Here is a 24645-nt window from a genome sequence, read left to right as displayed (position 1 = left end):
ATTCTCGGATGTTCAACAAGATGTGATTTCTGAATAAAACATTTCCCACATTCTGAACATGAAAATGGCTTTTTCCCTTGTGTGAATTCTCAGATGTGTATCAAGATATGTTTTCTTATTAAAACATTTCCCACATTCTAAACATGAAAATGGCTTTTCTCCTGTGTGAATCACCTGATGTCTAACATGACTTGTTTTGTCTGTAAAACATTTCCCACATTATAAACAGAAAATGGCTTCTCCCCTGTGTGAATTCTTTGATGTGTAACAAACGCAGTTCTGTCTCTAAAACATTTACCACATTCTGAACATGAAAATGGCTTTTGCCCTGTGTGAATTCTCTGATGTTCAACAAGATATGCTTGCTTATTAAAACATTTTCTACATTCTGAACATGAAAATGGCTTTTTCCCTTGTGTGAATTCTCAGATGTGTATCAAGATATGTTTTCTTATTAAAACATTTGCCACATTCTGAACATTAAAATGGCTTCTCCCCGGTGTGAGTTCTCTGATGTCTAACAAGATATGATTTAAATAAAAAACATTTCCCACATTCTGAACATGAAAATGGCTTTTCTCCTGTGTGAGTTCTTTGATGTCTAACAAAAGTTGTTTTGTCTCTAAAAAATTTACCACATTCTGAACAAGAAAATGGCTTTTCCCCTGTGTGAATTCTCAGATGTGTATCAAGATATGTTTTCTTATTAAAACATTTGCCACATTCTGAACATGAAAATGGCTTTTGCCCTGTGTGAATTCTCTGATGTTCAACAAGATATGCTTGCTTATTAAAACATTTTCCACATTCTGAACATGAAAATGGCTTTTCCCCTGTGTGAATTCTCAGATGTGTATCAAGATATGTTTTCTTATTAAAACATTTGCCACATTCTGAACATGAAAATGGATTCTCCCCTGTGTGAGTTCTCTGATGTCTAACAAGATATGATTTAACTAAAAAACATTTCCCACATTCTGAACATGAAAATGGCTTCTCCCCTGTGTGAATTCTTTGATGTGTAACAAACGCAGTTCTGTCTCTAAAACATTTGCCACATTCTGAACATGAAAATGGCTTTTCTCCTGCGTGAGTTCTTTGATGTCTAACAAAAGTTGTTTTGTCTCTAAAAAATTTACCACATTCTGAACAAGAAAATGGCTTTTCCCCTGTGTGAATTCTCAGATGTGTATCAAGATATGTTTTCTTATTAAAACATTTGCCACATTCTGAACATGAAAATGGCTTCTCCCCTGTGTGAGTTCTCTGATGTCTAACAAGATATGATTTAAATAAAAAACATTTCCCACATTCTGAACATGAATATGGTTTCTCCCCTGTGTGAATTCTTTGATGTGCAACAAGAAATGATTTACTAGTAAAACATTTCCCACATTCTGAACATGAAAATGGCTTGTGCCCTGAGTGAATTCTCTGATGTACAACAAGATATGCTTGCTTATTAAAACATTTGCCACATTCTGAACATGAAAATGGCTTTTGCCCTGTGTGAATTCTCTGATGTTCAACAAGATATGCTTGCTTATTAAAACATTTTCCACATTTTGAACATGAAAATGGCTTTTCCCCTGTGTGAATTCTCAGATGTGTATCAAGATATGTTTTCTTTTTAAAACATTTGCCACATTCTGAACATGAAAATGGATTCTCCCCTGTGTGAGTTCTCTGATGTCTAACAAGATATGATTTAACTAAAAAACATTTCCCACATTCTGAACATGAAAATGGCTTCTCCCCTGTGTGAATTATTTGATGTGTAACAAACGCAGTTCTGTCTCTAAAACATTTACCACATTCTGAACATGAAAATGGCTTTTCTCCTGTGTGAGTTCTTTGATGTCTAACAAAAGTTGTTTTGTCTCTAAAAAATTTACCACATTCTGAACAAGAAAATGGCTTTTCCCCTGTGTGAATTCTCAGATGTGTATCAAGATATGTTTTCTTATTAAAATATTTGCCACATTCTGAACATGAAAATGGCTTTTCTCCTGTGTGAGTTCTTTGATGTCTAACAAAAGTTGTTTTGTCTCTAAAAAATTTACCACATTCTGAACAAGAAAATGGCTTTTCCCCTGTGTGAATTCTCAGATGTGTATCAAGATATGTTTTTTTATTAAAACATTTGCCACATTCTGAACATGAAAATGGCTTCTCCCCTGTGTGAGTTCTCTGATGTCTAACAAGATATGATTTAAATAAAAAACATTTCCCACATTCTGAACATGAATATGGTTTCTCCCCTGTGTGAATTTTTTGATGTGCAACAAGAAATGCTTGCTTATTAAAACATTTTCCACATTCTGAACATGAAAATGGCTTTTCCACTGTGTGAATTCTCAGATGTGTATCAAGATATGTTTTCTTATTAAAACATTTGCCACATTCTGAACATGAAAATGGCTTCTCCCCTGTGTGGGTTCTTTTATGTATAGCAAGATTTGTTTTGTCTGAAAAATGTTTTCCACATTCTGAACATGAACATTTCTTCCTTCTTGTGTGATCACTTTGATGTTTACCATCCCATTGGTTATTTTTGTTTTGTTTAAAAGTCTGTGATGAATCAGTAGAAAGAGCCTGTTGAAAGGGATCAGATGATACATCTATGGTGTGAAAGACTGGAGGTATATCTTGGATAATGTCGCACTCTTCATATGTATCTGGTGTGATACTACGGTCATCTGCTTTAACATCTGAAAATATCATATGTTCGTTTAAGCTCCTGGTACAGTCATCTGCCAAAAATAAACCATTGATAGTATTTAATAACAGTGCCTTTTAGGCATATCAATTCTAATATAAATTTTATAACATTTACTTATTAAAATGTCTGTATAATTTGCAGTAAAATTAGATTTTGAACTGAGTAAGCAATTGGTTGCAACAAAAGACTTTGAACAACCCCAATTTCAAAAACATTGGGATGCTGTGTAAAATGTAAAGAAAACAAGAATGCAATGATTTAGAAATCTCTTAACACTTTTCTGACATATCACATGACATGTATTTACCTCATTTGTCTTTTCCCTGACTTTGATGTAGACTCCATAGCTGAGACCACACCTTTCCTTACATATCCTTTAACAACTGTTACTGTGTTAAATCTGGTTGTCAATGTCTGACCGTGGGATTTAAAGGGAACTTGTCAACCCCCCCTCCCCCCAGTCGTTTCAAACTAAAAGAGCTATCTTGTGCAGCAGTAATGCTGCATTCTGACAAGGTGGCTCTTTTAGTTCTGGGTGCTGTAACTAGAGAAATAATCCGTTTTTTAATTTGTCAGGAATACCTAGTCTTCAGTCAAGGGGGCAGGCGTTTCCCCCCTGCTTCAGACGCCACACAGCCGTCACTCAAATCTTCTTGGCGCCGGGCGCCGCCTCCTCAGCTTGGTTTTGAAAATAACCGGCGCCTGCGCTCTTTTTTCCTGCCTGTTGCAGGCGTAGTGAGCGCTGCCCGTCTTTCCTCATATGCAGTCTTGGTGACTGCGCCTGTGTGGCCGCCCTGATTGTGAATCCCAGCCCCGCAGTGACTTTATTCACATATGTGATTTATTCACATTGCGGGGCTGGGATTCCTGGGCATGCGCACTGCGTGTCTAAGACTCTCACCCTCTCCCACCGCCTGCTACATCATGTGCATCCTCAGGTGATCCCTCCTCCGTGCAATCGCCTGGAACCTTGCCAAATCCTCATAGCTGCTGTGTGTGTGTGTGTGTGTGTGTAGCAGGCGGTGGGAGAGGGTGAGAGGCTTAGACACGCAATGCGCATGCCCAGGAATCCCAGCCCCGTAGTATGAATGAATCATAAGACACTGCGGGGCTGGGATTCACAGGCAGAGCGTACGTACGCACAGAGGACAGACGGCCAGCGCTCACTGCACCTGCCTAAGGCAGGAGAAAAGAGCGCAGGCGCCGCATCATTTCAAAACAGGGCTGAGGAGGCGGCGCCCGGCGCCAAGAAGATATGAGTGACAGCTGTGTGGCGTCTAAAGCAGGGGGGAAAGGCCTGCCTCCTTGTCTGAAGACAAGGTATTTTGGACAAATTATAAAACGGATTATTTCTCTAGTTACAGCACCCAGAACTAAAAGAGCCACCTTGTCAGAATGCAGCGTTACTGCTGCACAAGGTGGCTCTTTTAGTTTGAAACGACTGGGGAGGGTGAAAGGTTCCCTTTAACACAGATTGGCGGGGTGGTCATTCCACGCTCCCATTGGCGTGCCATTGACGTGATCGCAGGGTTTTGATGGATTGTCATGACAGCCCAGCCAAGGGTCTACAGAAGATCTCTGTGCTGTCATTATAATACTCCTGTGAGTATCATAATGACAGGCGGTGGCGGCCAGCGTTCATAAGAGATCATAATTTCTGCTATACAGTTCAATACTGAAGCACTGCTATACATAGCACAGGTGATCGGACAACCGTAGCTTGAAGTCTCCTAAGGGAAATATTAAATATGGCAAAATGTGAAAAAAGAAAAAGTAAAACTAAAAAAAAAAACCCTCAAAATTTCAAAATCAACCCCTCTTGTCCAACTGAAAATAAATTTAAAAAAATACATGTTTGGTATTGCTGCTTTCAGAAATGTCCTAGCAAAATACAAAGAAAATTATTCTGATCAGTAAACAGCGTAATGAGAAAAAAATATATAAAAAAAAAAAAATCCAGAATTATTTTTTTGGCCACCGCAACACTGCAATAAAATGCAATAGGAGGCAGTCAAAACATTGTATCTACCCCAAAATGGTAATAATAAAAACATTGTCTCAGGGCGAAAAGAATAAGCCATCACCCAGCCTCAGATCCCGAAAAATGGAAACGATACAAACTTTGTAAAATGGTGACAAAAGCATAGACAAGCATACTCATACTGACCTGGGGAATCATATTGCCAAGTCACTTTTACCATATAGTGAACATAGTATGTAAAAGACCCCCAAAAACTTGTGGAATTGCACTTTTTCCCCCCTTTTTCCAGTACACTATGCGGTAAAATCAATGGTGCCATTCAAAAGTACAAATCGTCCCCTAAAAACAAGCCCTCATATGGCTATATTGAAGGAAATTAAAAAAAATGTATGGCTTTTGAAAAAGGGGGATAAAAACAAACGAAAAACACAGACAATGTGCTGGGGAGAAGGGGTTAAAGTAATATTAAGGAAATTATGAGGAATCCAGCTCAACGAGATAGTGAAAAAACACTTAGCGATCATGACTAAGGGTGCTTGGTCACCAGAAACACGTTGATATCGCATTTTATTCTCTGTAATTGCTGATGTTTTTATCCTCCACTGAACACATTTTCCAAGGGAATAAAGAAAAGTTTTTTTCCACTATCTCGTTGAGCTGGATTCCTCATCATTTCCTTGATTCTTCCACGCCCTGATACAGCGGTTCCGTGCTCCGAGTCTCCAAGGATGTCGACCATGGTGAGCTGGAATTTGATTTCAGTTAAAATAATATTGTCTTCACAACAGAACATATAACAGATATCAAAAGTTGATAGTTAGACATTTCTCCAATTTATTGAAAAAGTTACCGTATTTTTCGGACTATAAGATGCACCTAGGTTTTAGATGAGGAAATTAGGAAAAATTCTGTACTGTATATATGGTATATATGGTCCCCTCATCCCCATTCTGATACATATGGTTCCTCATCCCTATCCTGGTATGCATGGCCCCCACATCCCTATCCTAGTGTGCATGGCCCCATCCTTATCCTGGTATGACTGGCACCATCCCGGTCCTGGTATGCACATACTCATCCCAGTCCTGGTATGATTGGCCCCATCACGGTCCTGGTTCAATTGGTCCCATCCTTTTTCTGGTATAATTGTCCCCATCCTTTTTTCTTTTATAATTGGCCCCATCCCATTCCTGGTATACTTGGTCCCATCCGTTTTTGTTTTTTTTATAATTGGGCCCATCCTTTTTTCTTTTATAATTGGGCCCATCCCATTCTTGGTATACTTGGCCCCATCCGTTTTTTTTTTTTTTATAATTGGGCCCATCCCATTCCTGGTATGATTGGCCCCATCCTTTTTCTTTTATAATTAGCCCCATCCCGTTCCTGGTATGCATGGCCCCATCAGGAAAGATTTAAAAAAAAAACCAACAAAACATTACACTCACCTACACGGCGCTCCCTCGCAGGGTCCTGCTCTGGTGCCAGCAGCTACTTAATGCTTGTAAGAAGCGCATGGCAGGGACATTATGTGCTGCTCACAAGCAGAGCACACCTGCCAGAATACTCACTGGGACCGTTCATCGCAGAGAGCGGTGAGTAACCAATCCTCTTCAGTAGCGCGCAGTGTCAGATACATACGATATATAGATACATACGATAGATAGATATATCTATAGATAATACCAAGCCCGATGTTTAGAAATAAACATAATAATAAAATGATACATATAGAGTTAGGCCAGGATTACACATGCGAGAAACTCGGATGAGTCTCGCATCTTAATACCAGGCACTGCCGCAGTCATTCGGGAGCGGAGTGTGCGGCTGCATATATTTCTATGCAGCCGCACGCTCTGCTCCCGAGTGCCGGATATTGAGGTACGAGACTCGTGCGAGTTTCTCACAAGTGTGACCCCGGCTTAAACGCAATGTTTAATTAAAAAAAATTTGAAAAAAAAATGGCGTGGGTTCCCGCGCAATTTTCTGCACCAGAGAGGGAAAGCCAGAGACTAGAGGACGATGTTTATAGCCTGGGATGTGGTTAATACCCATGGAGCTTCCAGGCTATGAATATCAGCCCGCAGCTGTATATTTAGCAGGGCTGTGGAGTCGGTAAGCCACAGTTGCGACTCCGACTCCTGGATTTTATCATGTTCCGACTCCGGCTCCGACTCCGACTCCTTCATAAATGGCCAATTCGTAACAATAAATTTACTGTTGTAAAATTTTAACATCGTGCTTATTCAGTTTCTCACCATCATATAAGTAATCAGACCACTTAGAGCAAAAACTATATTTATTAGAATACAATTCAAATATAGCAAATAACTTTTATAAACTTTTATAAACTCTTGTAAGTAAATATGCAATAAACACTGTTATGCGGTTAATAAGAAGAAATCTATCAATTTGTCCTCAGAAAAAGTATTGCCTCTGTCAGATCCTCCTTCATGGATGCCCTCAAATCTGACCTAATTATTTTGAGAGCAGAGAACAACCTCTCTACACTAACTTGGGTTGGTGGCAAAGCAGTAACCACTCTGGCAACATCTCTGACAATGTCAGGACACAGAGGAATCGCTTGTTGCACTGTTATTTTTGATGAACGGTCAAATTTCTCAATTTCTTTTAGTGCACATGAAAAATTCTGCTGAAATGTACTGGCTGTGTTCTTTGATGGGGATGACTCTTCTATGCGGGAACGCTTTGCATGGTCCTTGTGATCCAAATATTTTTCTAAATTAAATTCTTCATCAGTTGATGAGGGTGAAGATGTTGCAGGATGACCAAATTCTTCTTGTTCCTCCTGGTTGTTCTGCAACCCTTTCATCCTTACTGCTATTTCAAACAGAGCTTCTTTTCCTTTAGTTAGCTGTTGATCATCTAGAAAAATCCGATGCATTGGGTCTACATAAACAGCTGCCAAAAGAATGTTATTTTGTAATAGTAGTTCCTCTCTCTGTTTCATTGATGTAGCAATGCCACTTGCAATTAACCCTCCTCTTTGGGACAGGCGAAACATCAGGTTCTTCCACTCCTTTAAGAAAATACCTGGAGTTAAGTCCTCTGCTTGTAATTTTTAGTCACTGTAAATGGGTGCTCTAGCAATTTTTCCAGCTCAGTCACCTGATTCCACTGACTTTCATTTAGCGTCAGTTGAGGGTTAGCCATGTCTACAAGAAAGGCTTTCAGTTCAACCAAGCGCTGAATCATTAAGTAAGTACTGCCCCATCCTGTGGCTTGATCAATAATTGCCCCTTTTCCAGCACGTCTCTTCAAAATTAAGTCAACGCTAGGGGTTCTGGCAACAGTAGCCAATTTTCTCACCTTGCCAATCAGTGCAGCAGCATGTCCTTCTTGCAGACTGTCTCTTATAGCCAGCTGTAGCGTATGCACAACACAGCGCATGTGATGAATGAAAGAACGTATTGACACAGTTTCAACAAGATCATCTAAACTATCATGTTGCTGTTCATCTGAAGCAACTTCAGTTTGCTCCTCAGTTACAATACTGTGTTCCTCTATTTCAAACATTTCTGTGTCTGTGGACCCAGAATGTTCTTCTAGCTGCTGGTCACCATCATTACTCTCATTCATTAGCTTAATAGTACATATCATATTTGAAGCATTGTCAGTTACGACAGAAAGAACTTGCTCTTTTTTAAGTTCATAGTCTTGCAGAACCTTTTCCACCAAGACCTGGACAAACTCACTGGTGTGATGAGCTTTGGTGTCTTTTACTGCCAATGTCTTGGTAACTATTTCATTTTTGTCACAAACAAATCAGACATTGATGGCAAAATAGTTCACTCTGTGACGTGTGCAGGCATCCATTTTAAGAAACAGAAAGCGTCCCTTGAGAGTTTTTTTAAGTTCTTCCTTTTGTTTAAAAGCTTCTTCGATTACTAATTTTCTAATACTCGCTCTCTGAAGAGAAACACCAAGCTTGCAGGCCATTTCCCCATTCAGACACATAAAAGCTGGTCGTGAAAATAATGAAATAGCCACACTATCCTTTACAACAAGCTCTATGATGTTTTTTTTAAATGTATCTGTCATTGTCACAGTAACTTTGTCACTGACAAAATATCTTGCAACTGATGACTGCAAAGTTCTCTGCTCCTTTGTTTGGCTGGAAGAGCTGGGCACTGGTTCATTGGTTTGGATGCAGTCTTTCTCATCCACTGCTTTCAGTACTTCTGGATGAAAGCGCTGTACATGTCTCTTTAGATTAGAAGCTCTGGTAGGAGCATTTTTATCTTTGCTTGAATATGCACTGATCTTGGCTGCACAGCATTTGTTTTCGTCTGGATCATTTGTCATACACTGACAGACATAATGTTTTCTATCTTGAGTGATGGTGAAATGTTCAAATACAGCTGATTTAATGTGACGCTTCTTTGACACTCAGGTTTTTAATTCTGCATTCACAATCCAAATGACAATTGTTTTTCCTAAAAACAATTGTACAAAATTATTGCCAGGTCGTACAACTGATATAGTGGTCAGTAATACTGTTATTCCTCATGTACTCACAGTTAACTGATGCAAAGTTTGTTGAAAGGATAATACTTCTTACAGTCTTCCTCTTCTGAGTAGCAGCTGTGAGATGCTTGGAAGACGCACACCTAGTAAACATCTAGTCTAGAGCAGGAGCATTACTACTAAGAATTTGCAACACATTTTCACTTTCAGTTTCATACATTGTAAGTAGGGGGGTTGGGGGGCAGCATGAGGTTAACCAAGTATAAGATTAGATAAGGGCAGTGGAGAACAGTGACACACAAGAAGTAAGAAATGTCTCTATCTCCAGCAGAACTGCTTATCACTGTTGTTCATAGTTTGATAGAACATACAGTATATATTTGAGTAACATTTATAAAATTCATATGAAAGTTCAATTATGAAATATTAATACATTTTTTTTAAAGCTGGAGTTGGAGTCGGTACATTTCTACCGACTCCGACTCCAACCAAAACTAACTCCGACTCCACAGCCCTGCTTTTTAGTCCCTGATTTGCCCATGCTGAGGTACTGGAACCAATTGCTATGTGGATGGTGGTCAGGAGCAGCAGAAAGCACGTCTTCACTCGGTCACGTCCAGCCACGCCCCCCTTTTGAGCTAATTCATGACAAAATCATGGTTGAAACTGTTCCTGTACGGGTTGTAGAGGTTGATACTTCTGGGGCTGTTTCTGATCATTTCAATACTATCTGGCAAGAATCTAGCAATATATAAAAGAAAGCAGCTGACAGAAGCAAGTCCAAGAGTTTCTCCTTTAACATTAACCTAAAACCATGGTCATTACTAATTTTAACGTTGAATCTAAAATGGTCTTTGAAGGGATGGTCCAATTGATGAACGATCCTTAGGAAAGGCCATCAATATCAGATTGGTGGGGGCCGGACTACTGCTTGGCATTACATAACAGCTCCAATTCATGAGAACAGGAGAGCAGGAGTTGTTCAGCAGTACCTATAAGTGGATGCTACAGAACGTATGGAGCTGCACATTACATCTTTGCCCTATGGCCTCAATTCAACGAGACGGACAAATTTGTATGTTTTTATTTTAACTCTAACCCAGCTCTTCTATTATATTCAAATCTGCTACACTGCCACAGTGTCCGAACAAATTCAACTACACAGCTTCGCTCAACTCCTCTGTTCATCTCTCCTTGAGTATTTTGCCAGAACTAACACACGTCATTCCAAGTAAGACTCTGTAACATACTCTGCCCCATCACTAAGTCTACTCAGAAGTGATACTATCTCGACTTCCCTTCATCAATCTTTCTACGCTGACCTTCCAGCTTCTTAGTGGACTCAATAGCTCCAGTTGCCGTTAGTCTCTACAGCCTCTGTTCCTCCTAATGGATCGAGTACTGCACCAATGTAATCTGTCTGCACTGCATTACAACTACACATGCAGGCCAAGAGCCTTAATCCACCTCTCCAAGTGAGGCTTAACACCTGGGGATTTTTCTCTAAAGTTGACATCCAGGTGTATGCAACACATTGGATTTTAAAATCCTGGTGGTTTACCATAGCTCAATGACTGGGACTGTGGCATCCAAGTCATGGTATGTCATTGTTATTGCTACTTTGCTTGTTGCCCAGCACAGGGTGACTCTTTAGTTGCCCTGTTTTACTCCTAGGACTTGTGGCTCTGGTCAGTGACGAAGCTCTGAGGTTAAATTCCATTTGTGCTTCTACCTGCTGTCAGCCCTGGGTTGGGATTCTATTTAAACTCCAGAGAATCAGTTCCCACTGTCAGGTATAACTAATGATGGGCGAGTGTGCTCAGCAGTTCTCGATATTCGATCGAGCATCCTTGTGCTTGAGATGTTTGGTGGTGTGAATTCTGCTCGAGTTCCCTCCGGTGGTTGTTGGTGGTATTGCAGCTGTTCCTGGCTGGTAATTCCGGTCAGGTGTCCCTGCTGATTGCAGGCCTACTGGGTATTTAGGACTGCTGGATTCATTAGTCAGTGCCAGTTGTCCATTGTTCTTGGAGGGATTGCTGCTCTCTCTGGTTTCTCATGCAGCTTCTAGGTCACCGGATCATAACAGTACAACTGGCCAACAATTAGTTAAATGCATCTCAGAAGAAGGGAAGAAAGGTGCTGAGCCATTTTTTTTTTCTGTAGCCTGTTTTTTCTTTCCTTCCCTATTTGCCTCTGGGTGACTGAGGAGACTTGTGCTAGCATGGATGTTCAGGGATTAGTTTCTCGTGTAGACCAGCTTGCTGCTAGGGTACAGGGTATTTCGGATTATATTGTTCAGACTCCGCTTTTAGAGCCTAGGATTCCTACTCCTGATTTGTTTTTTGGGGACAGGTCCAAATTTTTGAGTTTTAAAAACAACTGTAAACTATTTTTTGCTCTGAAACCTCGTTCCTCTGGTGATCCCATTCAGCAGGTTAAAATTGTCATCTCCCTGTTGCGTGGCGACCCTCAGGATTGGGCATTTTCACTGGAATCTGGGAATCCGGCCTTGCTTAACGTAGACGCCTTTTTTCAGGCTCTAGGATTGTTATATGATGAACCAAATTCTGTGGATCAAGCGGAAAAGACCTTGTTGGCCCTGTCTCAGGGTCAAGAAGCGGCAGAATTGTTTTGTCAGAAATTTAGAAAATGGTCTGTGTTGACTAAATGGAATGATGAAGCTTTGGCTGCAATTTTCAGAAAGGGTCTTTCTGAATCTGTTAAAGATGTTATGGTGGGGTTTCCCACGCCTGTTGGTCTGAGTGATTCTATGTCTCTGGCCATTCAGATTGATCGGCACTTGCGGGAGCGCAGAACTGTGCACGCTGTGGCGTTGTCCTCAGAGCAGATGCCTGAGCCTATGCAGCGTGATAGGATTCTGTCTAGAACGGAACAACAGGGATTCAGACGTCAGAATAGGTTGTGTTTTTATTGTGGCGATGCTTCTCATGTCATTTCAGTCTGCCCTAAGCGTACAAAGAGAATCGCTAATTCAGTTACCATCAGTACTGTACAACCTAAATTTCTGTTATCTGTGACCTTGATCTGCTCATTGTCGTCATTTTCTGTCATGGCGTTTGTGGATTCAGGCGCCGCTTTGAACTTAATGGACCTTGAGTTTGCCAGGCGTTGTGGTTTCCCCTTGCAGTCTTTACAAAATCCTATTCCTTTAAGGGGCATTGATGCTACACCTTTGGCTAAAAATAAACCCCAGTTTTGGACACAGGTGACCATGTGCATGGCGCCAGCCCATCAGGAAGATTGTCGTTTTCTGGTGTTGCATAATTTGCATGATGCTATTGTGCTGGGCTTTCCATGGTTGCAGATACATAATCCTGTGTTGGATTGGAAGTCTATGTCTGTGACTAGTTGCTTTGTTTGTGAAGGGGTCTAAGTGTCTCTTTGGAGTGCAGAAGGTTTCTTTTTTGGGCTTCATTTTTTCTCCCTCATCTATAGAGATGGATCCGGTTAAGGTTCAGGCCATTCATGATTGGATTCAGCCCACATCCGTGAAGAGCCTTCAGAAATTTTTGGGCTTTGCTAATTTTTATCGCCGTTTCATTGCTAACTTCTCCAGTGTGGTTAAACCCCTGACCGATTTGACGAAGAAGGGCGCTGATGTAATTAATTGGTCCTCTGTGGCTGTCTCTGCCTTTCAGGAGCTTAAACGCCGATTTACTTCTGCCCCGGTGTTGCGTCAGCCGGATGTTTCTCTTCCGTTTCAGGTTGAGGTTGACGCTTCTGAGATTGGCGCAGGGGCCGTTTTGTCCCAGAGGGATCCTGTTGGTTCCTTGATGAAACCGTGTGCCTTCTTTTCCCGTAAGTTTTCGCCTACTGAACGCAATTATGATGTCGGCAATCGGGAGTGGTTGGCTATGAAGTGGGCGTTTGAGGAATGGCGACATTGGCTTGAGGGAGCCAAGCACCGTATTGTGGTCTTGACCGATCATAAAAATCTGATTTACCTCGAGTCTGCCAAACGGCTGAATCCTAGACAGGCTCGATGGTCCTGGTTTTTCTCCTGTTTTGATTTCGTGGTCTCGTATCTTCCGGGTTCTAAAAATATTAAGGCTGATGCCCTCTCTAGGAGTTTTTTGCCTGATTCTCCTGAGGTACTGGAACCGGTTCGGAATTCTGAAGGAAGGGGTGGTCCTTTCTGCCATTTCTCCTGATTTGCGACGGGTTCTGCAGAAATTTCAGGCTGACAAACCTGACCGCTGTCCAGTGGGCAAACTGTTTGTTCCTGACAGATGGACTAGTAGAGTGATCTCTGAGGTCCATTGTTCTGTGTTGGCTGGCCATCCTGGTATTTTTGGTACCAGAGATTGGGTTGGTAGGTCCTTTTGGTGGCCTTCTTTGTTGCGTGATGTGCGTTCTTTTGTGCAGTCCTGTGGGACTTGTGCGCGGGCCAAGCCTTGTTCCCGTGCTAGTGGGTTGCTTTTGCCTTTGCCAGACCCTGAGAGGCCCTGGACGCATATTTCTATGGATTTTATTTCAGATCTTACGGTTTCCCAGAGGATGTCGTTTATCTGGGTGGTTTGTGACCGGTTCTCTAAGATGGTTCATTTGGTGCCTTTGCCTAAGTTGCCTTCCTCTTCTGATTTGGTTCCGTTGTTTTTCCAGCATGTGGTTAGTTTGCATGGTATTCCGGAGAATATTGTGTCCGACACAGGTTCCCAGTTTGTTTCTAGGTTTTGGCGGGCCTTTTGTGCTAGGCTGGGCATTGATTTGTCTTTTTCTTCCGCATTTCATCCGCAGACAAATGGCCAGACCGAGCGAACTAATCAGACTTTGGAAACTTATTTGAGATGCTTTGTGTCTGCTGATCAGGATGATTGGGTGGCTTTCTTGCTATTGGCCGAGTTCGCCCTTAATAATCGGGCTAGTTCGGCTACCTTGGTTTCGCCCTTCTTTTGTAATTTTGGTTTTCATCCTCGTTTTTCTTCGGGGCAGGTTGAGCCTTCTGATTGTCCTGGTGTGGATTCTGTGGTTGACAGGTTGCAGCAGATTTGGGCTCATGTGGTGGACAATTTGGTGTTGTCTCAGGAGGAGGCTCAGCGTTTTGCTAATCGTCGTCGGTGTGTTGTGTCATGATTCCCCAATGGCATGGGAATATCAGAAACACAAAAATAACAGACTAGCTCTCGGGTGATGGAAACTCAAGCTGACCGTGACCTAAATCTACCACACAACTAACAGTAGCCAGGAAGCATTCCTACGGCTGCCTAGATGCCATGCGCCAGCCGGAGAACTAACTACGCCTGGAAGAGGAAGGAACAGACCTGGCTTACCTCTAGTGAAATTCCCCAAAGATGATAGTAGCCCCCACATATATTAACGGTGAGTTCAGAGGAAAAGACATACACAGTATGAAGGTAGATTTAGCAAAGCGAGGTCCACTTACTAGATAGAGGAAGGATACAAAAGAGGACTTCACGGTCAGCTGAAAAACCCTTTCAAAAAATCATCCTGAAATTACTTTAAGACTCCTGTGTCAACTCATCACACAGGAGTGGCAATTTCAGTCCACAAGAGCTTCCAGTAACAGGAAATGACAAAACTGTAAACTGGACAAAAAATACAAAACAAAAGGACAAGAGTCCACTTAGCTGATCAGCAGACTAGTAGCAGGAACATGCAACTGAAAGACTCAGGTTACAATGATGACCGGCAAGGAAGTGACTGGAGAGCAAGGCTAAATAGGGAACTCCCAAAACTGATGGAAGCAGGTGAGCTAAGGCAGAAAAGCACACACAAGTTTCCAGTACCACCAGCCACCAGCAGGGGAGCCCAAAAAGCGGATCACAACAGTGTTGGTTCCCGACTTCGGGTTGGGGATTTGGTCTGGTTGTCTTCCCGTCATGTTCCTATGAAGGTTTCTTCCCCTAAGTTTAAGCCTCGGTTTATTGGTCTTTATAGGATTTCTGAGATCATCAATCCGGTGTCTTTTCGTTTGGCCCTTCCGGCCTCTTTTGCCATCCATAATGTTTTGCATAGATCTTTGTTGCGGAAATATGTGGTGCCCGTTGTTCCCTCTGTTGATCCTCCTGCTCCGGTGTTGGTTGATGGGGAGTTGGAGTATGTGGTTGAGAAGATTTTGGATTCTCGCTTTTCGAGGCGGAGGCTTCAGTACCTTGTCAAATGGAAGGGTTATGGCCAGGAGGATAATTCTTGGGTTTTTGCCTCTGATGTCCATGCTGCTGATTTGGTCCGTGCCTTTCATCTGGCTCGTCCTGATCGGCCTGGGGGCTCTGGTGAGGGTTCGGTGCCCCCTCCTCAAGGGGGGGGGTACTGTTGTGAATTCTGCTCTTGAGTTCCCTCCGGTGGTTGTTGGTGGTATTGCAGCTGTTCCTGGCTGGTAATTCCGGTCAGGTGTCCCTGCTGATTGCAGGCCTACTGGGTATTTAGGACTGCTGGATTCATTAGTCAGTGCCAGTTGTCCATTGTTCTTGGAGGGATTGCTGCTCTCTCTGGTTTCTCATGCAGCTTCTAGGTCACCGGATCATAACAGTTTGGTACTTGATCAAGTATCTGGGTACTCAGACCCCATGCTCACTTCCCTGCCCCTCATGTTTTGCGGCTGATTTTTGGCCACTAAACATGTTTGGATTGCCTGCCTATCACGGTAATGCCGTAGCCATGTTGGCTATTGGCATTACTGTGACTGGTCGGCCGCATAGCATCATTGGGTCTATATAAGACCCGGTGAAACATATTCGACACATTTTACTCGCAAATAGTGTTGGCAGAGTTTCTGCTGCAGAAGGGACAGTGTGTTATATAGTCTTACAGTACCTGCTGCTGAAACATTAGATCAACAGTCCTTTTCAGGGCTAATTCAAATAGATTCTATTCTGTAATACTGCTCTTAGCTGCAATTAGTGTATAATTAGCTGCTGGAGTAGCAATTGTGTATTAGAGGCACTTATGTATGATTCATTTCCTTACAGTCCTTGGTGCCTCCACGCAAAACCAAAAGTCCTTTCAGGGCTAATTCAAATAGATTCTATTCTTTAATAACATCGCTCTTATCTGCAATTCGTGTAGTGTTAGCTGGTAGAGTCGGGTCAGTTTATTAGAGGCATCTAGTCAGGGATAATTGCCTTAGAGTCCTTGCTGCTGCAACCTAAATCCAACAGTCCTTATCAGGGTTACATCTATTCTATTCCCTATTAAAGGGAATTTGTCACCCTGAAATTGGCCTATAAGCTTCGGTCACAGGCATCAGGGGCTTATCTACAACATTCTGAAATGCTGTAGATAAGCCCCCGATGTCACCTGAAAGATAAGAAAAACAGGTTATATTATACTCACCCAGGGGCGGTCTGGGTGCAGTCCGGTCCGATGGGCGTCACGGTCCGAGTCCAGCGCCTCCTATCTTCATACGATATCGTCTTCTTCTATTCTTCCTGCCAAGGCTCCTGCGCAGGCGTACTTTGTCTGCCCTGTTGAGGGCTGAGTAAAGTACTGCAGTGCGCAGGCGCCGGGCCTCTCTGACCTTTCCCGAAGCCTGCGCACTGCAGTACTTTACTCAGCCCTCAACAGGGCAGACAAAGTATGCCTGCGCAGGAGCCTTGACAGGAAGACAAGAAGAGGATGTCATCATATAAAGATGGGAGGCGCTGGACCCGGACTGCGATGCCAATCGGACCGTACCGTACCGGGACCACCCCTGGGTGAGTATAATATAACCTGTTTTTCTTATCTTTCAGGATACATCGGGGGCTTATCTACAGCATTATAAAGGGCTGTAGCTAAGCCCCTGATGCCCGTGGGCTTAGCTTATAGGCCAATTTAGGGGTGACAGATTCCCTTTAATACCGCTGTTAGTTGCATTTAGTGTAGGGATAGGTGATAGAGGTGGGATAGTTTTGGATTATAGGAGGAGGAACAGAAAAAAAAGAAACAATGAACTGTATACCCTTTATTGGGTGTGAAAGGTTGCATGGAAATACATCAGGAAAAAAAGGATAATTTGAATTGACTTTATGTTCCGCTTCGGTCATCTGGTGGGGTTGAGAAGTCTTGGCCAATTCAAGCCTTGTTCATTTTGGTAAGAGTCAGCCTGTCAGCATTTTCAGCTCACAGGCAGATGCGCCTATCAGTTATTATGCCCATGGTGGCATTAAAAACCTGCACTGACAAAGCGCTAGTGACAGGGCAGGCCAGCACAAGGCATAGAGGGACAGTTCATGCCACGTGTTAAGCTTTGATTCCCAATACTTGTACGACACAAAGGAATCACAGATGATGCTGGTATGGTCAGCTAGTCACTACTTCACCAAATTCAAAAACTTTTCCTTCCTAGTCAGACTACCTCAGGCATCACGGACTGGGCGCTGGGTCTAATGAAAGTGTCCCCTGCCTCTGTTTGAACTGGTGTGTGTCTCCCTTGTCACTCCTCCATGGTTGCCCAAGCATCTATGACCTCTGCTACAAGCGTTGTCAGATGGGAATTTTTATACTAATTGCTCGACTAGGGCCTTCTGTTATTGTACCATATCAACTGGGATAAAACAGAGGTGATGATGTTACGTGGCCCCTTCAAACCTTTATGGGCGTCAAGATTCCTATGTCAATTTACTAATGGCTCATTAAAATACTTGGAAGTACAGGTAACAAAACACCCAGCTAAATTATACAAAACCAATATTAAATTATACCTTAAAAACTTAGAATCTACTTTAGCCAAATGGAAAGATTTTAACTTGTCATACCTAGGCAGAGCCAGCCGAAATAAATGGCAGAGTTTCCATGTCTCCTCTACCTCTTCCATACTCTCCCAATTTATTTAGAAGCAGATCAATTCACTGGCCAACAGTGAAAATGTTTCTGAAATGAAAATAGCTGGTTTGTAATAATTTTAGCATCCTAAAAACGAATATGTTACTTAAAAATCATTATTAGCTCTTGTTGCTGAGATACAGGTCATTTAAGATTATTATGCAGGAAAATAGGGAAATTTTGAATTTTCAACAAATGTGTATTGGTAAACCTGATTACAGACCTGTTGAACCAATGTCAGCCATTTTATAAATTGTGTCTGCATAGTTTGTACTAATTGAAGTCTCTTTCTCTTGTTGCAGTAATTTTGTGGAGAGAATTTACACTTTGAAAATGCCTCGTAAATGTGCAAATATTGTTAACAATTTTTGTTACGTGTGTGGTTATGTGACATTTGCCAACCAAAGAAGACCAATTACTCCACTTGTGAAGACTGCTTACCATCATTACTTTGCTTATACGTGGCACTTAAATACGTGGCACTTATACGTGGCACTTAAATACGTGGCACTTATATACGTGGCATTTTGAGACCTATAATTTTTCCACATTTTGGTCCACAGAGTCATGTGAGGTCTTGTTTTTTGCGGGACGAGTTGACGTTTTTATTGGTAACATTTTCGGACACGTGACCATTTTTTATCACTTTTTATTCCGTTTTTTGTGAGGCAGAATAACCAAAAACCAGCTATTCATGAATTTCTTTATACCGTTCTGCGTTTGGTAAAATTGATAAAGCAGTTTTATTCGTCGGGTCAGTACGATTACAGCGATACCTCATTTATATCATTTTTTAATGTTTTGGCGCTTTTATACGATAAAAACTATTTTATAGAAAAAATAATTATTTTGGCATCGCTTTATTCTGAGGACTATAACTTTTTTATTTTTTTGCTGATGATGCTGTATGGCGGCTTGTTTTTTGCGGGACAAGATGACGTTTTCAGCGGTACCATGGTTATTTATATCCATCTTTTTGATCGCGTGTTATTCCACTTTTTGTTCGGCGGTATGGTAATAAAGCGTTGTTTTTTGCCTCGTTTTTTTTTTTTTTTTCTTACGGTGTTTACTGAAGGGGTTAACTAGTGGGACAGTTTTATAGGTTGGGTCGTTACGGACGCGGCGATACTAAATATGTGTACTGTACTGTGCAATTTATACTCTTGTAATGAATTCTTCTCGCTACCTACAGCACATACTTCCATGGCGTGTATCTAAAAAACGAGAGCTAATTAAACAATTCTGTGGGTATATTTGAGTTTCTCGACCCAAAATTAGTAATATTTGCCTATTTTCATCAAAGAAACATAAAAAAAGTTGTTTTTTGTTGGCCTGTGTTATCTCTATCGCTCATTTATCTGGGAGGGTAAAAAATCTCGCATAGCTTTTAAACTACTCCAGCAACCGAGAGGGAATGGGGGGAGATAAACTTTCCTGATTTTGATATCTTTGGAAGCCCTTGCACTTACTGCATAGGCTTCACCGGTCTAAGAGTCCCACTCCTTACAAATGGGAAAAGATTTCAGAAATCTCATGCACACGATTCCCTTTTTTTCCTGACTGAAATGGTAAATGGCTGTATATTTAAAAGAAGGAGCATGTCAATTCTTTCATCATTTTTTCACCATTGAAAGCAACGACAAAGTGCAAAAACACTATGTGCATGCCTAGGTGATGGAGGGGGCGTTTTTTCTCTCTTTGTAATTTTGCAGTATATACAAGCCATTATACAGGAAATAATGTTTTATAACATTTTTTCCTGTAAAATCCGTTTTGTTTTCAGTTTGCTATGTATTATTGTCAGTCCGTAAAAGTAAAGTAATACTCCGACAACATTGTTCCTAGTGAGAGATGCGTCCAGGTGTCTTCTCCTCGCTGTTCCCATTCCATTTACACACTTTTTAAATACATTTCAGCGATTTTACTGCCCTCCAGATCTCCTGGTAGCGTGTGCCAGAAAAATGCTTGAGTTTCCCATTGACTTCCATTATATGTGTTACTAAAGTCGAGCAGTCCGATGCGCTCAATTTGAGTAACAAGCACCAAAGCATTTTCATGTTCGCTCATCACTAGTTGTAACCTAAATTGCTCCGGTTTGGTATCACAGATCCTGTGTCTTATTGGATATTGCTGATTTTGAGTTTCTCCTGCCTGAATATTTGATATCTACACGTACCTCCTAGTTGTGAGCCACCAACCTGACAATTCTTCCTGCCAGCTTGCACCATAGTATGGCAACTGGCTCCTTGGCCACAGCCTATGGGTACCTGTATAAGTCCATATCCCTGTACAGCAGTTAACTAGCTCCAAGCCTGTTCAAAGTAACCATCTTAAAAGCTGCCAAGTGACCATGAACAGTGCCCCCGTGACAGGGCCTTTGTGGTGTCATGCCGCCTTGCTACTACCTTTGTTTGTAACTTTTCAAGGAATTATACCTCTCTATTATTTCCTGAATCTCATCTTATGTCAATATGCCTCTCATTTCCCTAGGAGTCCCACTGTTGTCTCAGAATCTTCCAATCTTTAGCCTTAATTCAGGTTCAAGGAAAATAAATGTAAAGAGATCTGGTGTAAAATTATTATGTCCCATGATTGGAAAAACTATTGTCCGACATTCAGCTTATAATTGTGATTACTTCAGCCTCTCAATGACCTTAGTGGTGACCAGTGCATCACTGCTATGACCAGTGATCGGACACAGCAATCGTATTTCCGTACATCCAGAACACAACGTATGAAGATTAAAAGGTGGGTTTCCAGGACTTTACAAAAAAAAAAATGTACCTAAGCAGTAACAGGCAGGTAATTGCAACTTACCTGCTTGTTGTGCACGGCACCGTCCTTTCCCAGCACAGATGCTCCTGCCAGGAATTCACCTGCCTCTGTATATGTGACGGGCTGGGACTTCCAAGGTTATTCTGACCGACAGCCAGATCGTCCAGTTAGGCAGCGGAGATCCGGCTGTCAAGTAGAATGACCCCATAAGTCTCGACCAGTCTACATCGAAAACCGGACAAGAAGCCTCCGCTCTGTAGACTTGATGTCGGCAGAGGCGAATGAATCCACAGCAGGTGCATCTATGACCGCTCTGTGCTGGGGAAGAACGGCGTCGTGCACAACAGGCAGGCAAGTTCCAACTACCTTCCTGTAAGTGCTTAGAAACCTTTTTTTCTTTTTGTTAAGTCCCTGATACCCCCCTTAACTCTATTTATTCTCAAAAGCATCATTTCAATTTTGCATAATGACATTTTGGAAAAAAAACAATTCAGTAAATATCAGCAAATAAAACATGTATGAAAATGCACCTGAAAAATTAATCACATACCGTAATTGTATAAGCATCTGGATGAATAAAGTCTGTGCCTTCTCTGCATTTAGTGGTCACTACTCACCTGGGTAATCATATGTAGGAATCTCCTCTTTACACCACTCAGCACCCCTCACATATGTCTCTGTAGTGTTAATATGGGTCAGATCTTCACCCTGAAACAAATATTGTAAAAGTCACAGAGAGATGGAAAAGTTGTGCGAAAGAACAGAAAAGATTACAAATTACCAAGACGACCACAAATGACATGACAACAGTAGTTATCATATAGGTGATGAACTGTATAAAACTACCTGTTGGCTCCTAATTCTAACAAGCAGGCTCCATAACCAGAAAATTGGAGAAGATCAGTTTTATCTTGACTAGTGATGAGCGAATATACTCGTTACTGGAGATTTCCCGAGCACACTCGGGTGTCCTCCGAGTATTTTTTAGTGCTCGGAGATTTAGTTTTCATTGCCGCAGCTGAATGATTTACATCTGTAAATAAGTACACGTGGGGGTTGCCTGGTTGCTAGGGAATCCCCACATGTACTTATGCTGGCTAACAGATGTAAATCATTCAGCTGCGGCATTAAAAACTAAATTTCCGAGCACTAAAAAATACTCGGAGGACCCCGAGCGCGAGTAACGAGTATATTCGCTCATCACTAATCTTGACATCTTCACCATATATAAAACATTTACTGAGTCGCCATGTTATTACAGACAACCATCTTGTAGAGCACTAAACTTTCGTGGCCATCAGAATCTCAGCACTTTGTTGTTGTTGATTACACTTGGTGTTGAAATGTTGGCAAATGTAGACAGGATACTCTTTTTACAAAACCTTGTGGCATGAGGCATTGTCCTTCTACCACCGGGTAAACAGCTGCCATGAAATGATGAACTTGGTTGTCCACAATGCTTTGGGTAAGCTCTAGTTTCCAAAAACCCAAACACGAGTATCAGAACACAGAAACACAGAATGTGAGCAGAAAACATTCCCCGCACCATTACTCCATCTTTACCAGAATGAAATGATCAGTTCACTCGAATTTCCTATTCTATTATGGATTCAGCTGCAATTTGAATTAGTTGTGCACCACGTGTTCATAAGAACGTTCTTTATTTTGATGAGTTTTTAATATCCACATGATCCCCTTTCAATAGAAGTTTATTCTCAATCACAACATTCTCTGTATACTCCGGCCACGTTATACGTATAAATCTCACAAAGTTGTCAGTTTCTGAAATACTGCTGCTGACCCTAGCACCGATAATTGTGCATCATTCCAAGATGCTCAGATCACACTTGTTTTTCATTCTAATGTGAATTCATACTGAAAAAATGATCAGTTCATTCTATCCTGCACTTTGGTGTCACTGGTCTAATTACCATGTACGGAAACTCTATATGAAAGAACCGCCATTCAGTGTATAATACTGGTGGATAAAACAAGACTGAGCACAAGACCTTCACAGTGGTCTACACATCATAAGTGAGATCTCATGACACCTTCTCTCCATCTACCTGATGATCCTGAGGAACATCTAGATCTTCTTGTTTACAGTCCTGTGGAAGAAGAGGATGGGGACATCTCTCTGGTGTTGTCCTCTTACTGGATAGAACTGGAGGAAACACATACAGAGACTGAATTAATTCTTTACATACAGATAATTATAGGCCATGTGTATTTATTCCTGTCTATTACTTGGTGATGTCAGGGGCTGGGGAACCTCCATCATGACGTCCTTGTACAGATCTTTGTGTCGTTCTAAATACTCCCACTCCTCCATGGAGAAATATACGGAGACATCCTGACACCTTATAGGAACCTGACACATACAATGATACCGTCAACACTCTGTTCCCTTCATAGCGTTATTCTATAATGTCCCAGCATTCCCAGCAGTGTCACCTCTCCAGTCAGCAGCTCAATCATCTTGTAGGCAAGTTCTAGGATCTTCCAGTCTTTGATATCCTCATGTATCACGGGGTGAGGTGGAGGCCCTGTGATTGGGCTCAGGGGTCTTCCCCATCCCTCAGACACAGGGTCCTGGTAGAACTCACTAGAGGTCTTCTTCACTACTGTGTAATCCTGGTTATGGAGAAACACATTAATAAATCTCACTACAGACATTTCCAGAGTCCTCACCTCTCAAGTTCTGTCCATCTGTTATTCCCATAGATAAGAATTATGTAATTTCATCAGAATCTCTCACCTCTCCAGTAAGACGGAAGAGGATCTCTAGGGTGAGGTGTAATACCCTCTCTACCATCTTGTCCCTGTCTCTATCCATCCTTAGCGGTCAATCAGCAAAATTCTTTTTTATAGAGAATCTCCACTGAGAGGATCCGATATTGTAGGAATCTGAATGGGGAAAAGATGACAATGTAACATCATAAAGAATCCTGTGTAATAATACAATTACTGGACAAAATAGGGGGGTAAACATATGAGGAAATATAGATACATGTAGATTTTGTATTCTCTCTTTGTATGGACTGGAACATTTAATATCATATCACCGATACCAGAAGTCGAGGATGGTGGAGACACTGAAAGCGGGATACAGGCCATAAAGATGGAGCGCGGCCTGAACACCATGTGCTTTATGTCCGTTCCCCAGAATCTGGCGTCTACACGGAGACTATGACTACAGGAGCCGCTCAGGTCACAGGGTCTCCAGAAATATGGAGGAGACCAGCAGAAATACATAGAGCGATGACACTGGGAGGGTCCAGGAGCAACCATGAGGGGGGATTTACAGGAGTCACTTATTATAAACAGCCACAATTATTATTATATTATTCATTTTTATAGCGCCATCTATTCCATGGCGCTTTACATGTGAAATACGGGGCAAATACAGACAAATACATTAAACATGCGCACAAACAAGGCACACGGGTACAACTATAAATATCACCTGAAGAAGCCATGACTGTAAATCTATATATATATATATATATATATATATATATATATATATATATATATATATATATATATATATATATATATATATATATATATATATATATATATATATATATATATATATATACATATATACATATATATATATATCCGCTTCAATCTATTCATCGCCTATGGGAGATCACAGAAGTTCTGGCACTAGAGAAAAATAAACCTCCATCAAAAAGTTACACGGCAACGAGATTCGAAACAATGACACCAACACCCAAGGGGGTTAGTGCTGTGAGGGGCTTAATGTATCCTGATAGTGACAACATGGTGCATACTAAAACCCTATGTGCCTAATTATTCATCTATACCTATGCCTATTTTAGATTTTTTTTACCGTTTCATTTTCTTAATTTAGTTTTCATTTCCACTT

The 24645-nt window shown here is 41.5% G+C and overlaps 1 protein-coding gene across 2 annotated transcripts in view; it reads right to left on the bottom strand.

Annotated features, from left to right (window-relative positions):
* The window catches only part of LOC143766211 (uncharacterized), a 31842-nt gene continuing 7197 nt past the window's right edge, over nt 1–24645 (bottom strand). For both annotated transcript variants that reach the window (XM_077253705.1, XM_077253707.1), the window contains exons 2-7: nt 23506–23654; nt 23202–23381; nt 22995–23118; nt 22814–22911; nt 21365–21455; nt 1–2753 (exon numbers count right to left, since the gene is read on the bottom strand). In XM_077253705.1, the coding sequence (XP_077109820.1) occupies nt 481–2753; nt 21365–21455; nt 22814–22911; nt 22995–23118; nt 23202–23381; nt 23506–23583 (2844 nt within the window). In that variant the 5' untranslated portion in view covers nt 23584–23654 and the 3' untranslated portion in view covers nt 1–480. The remainder of the gene's footprint in view (nt 2754–21364; nt 21456–22813; nt 22912–22994; nt 23119–23201; nt 23382–23505; nt 23655–24645) is intronic.

The sequence above is a fragment of the Ranitomeya variabilis genome, chromosome 4 (assembly GCF_051348905.1).
Source record: "Ranitomeya variabilis isolate aRanVar5 chromosome 4, aRanVar5.hap1, whole genome shotgun sequence".
Classification (NCBI taxonomy): Eukaryota; Metazoa; Chordata; class Amphibia; order Anura; family Dendrobatidae; genus Ranitomeya; species Ranitomeya variabilis.
Note: the sequence above shows the minus strand (reverse complement) of the source record. Positions and strands in the feature narration are given on the sequence as shown.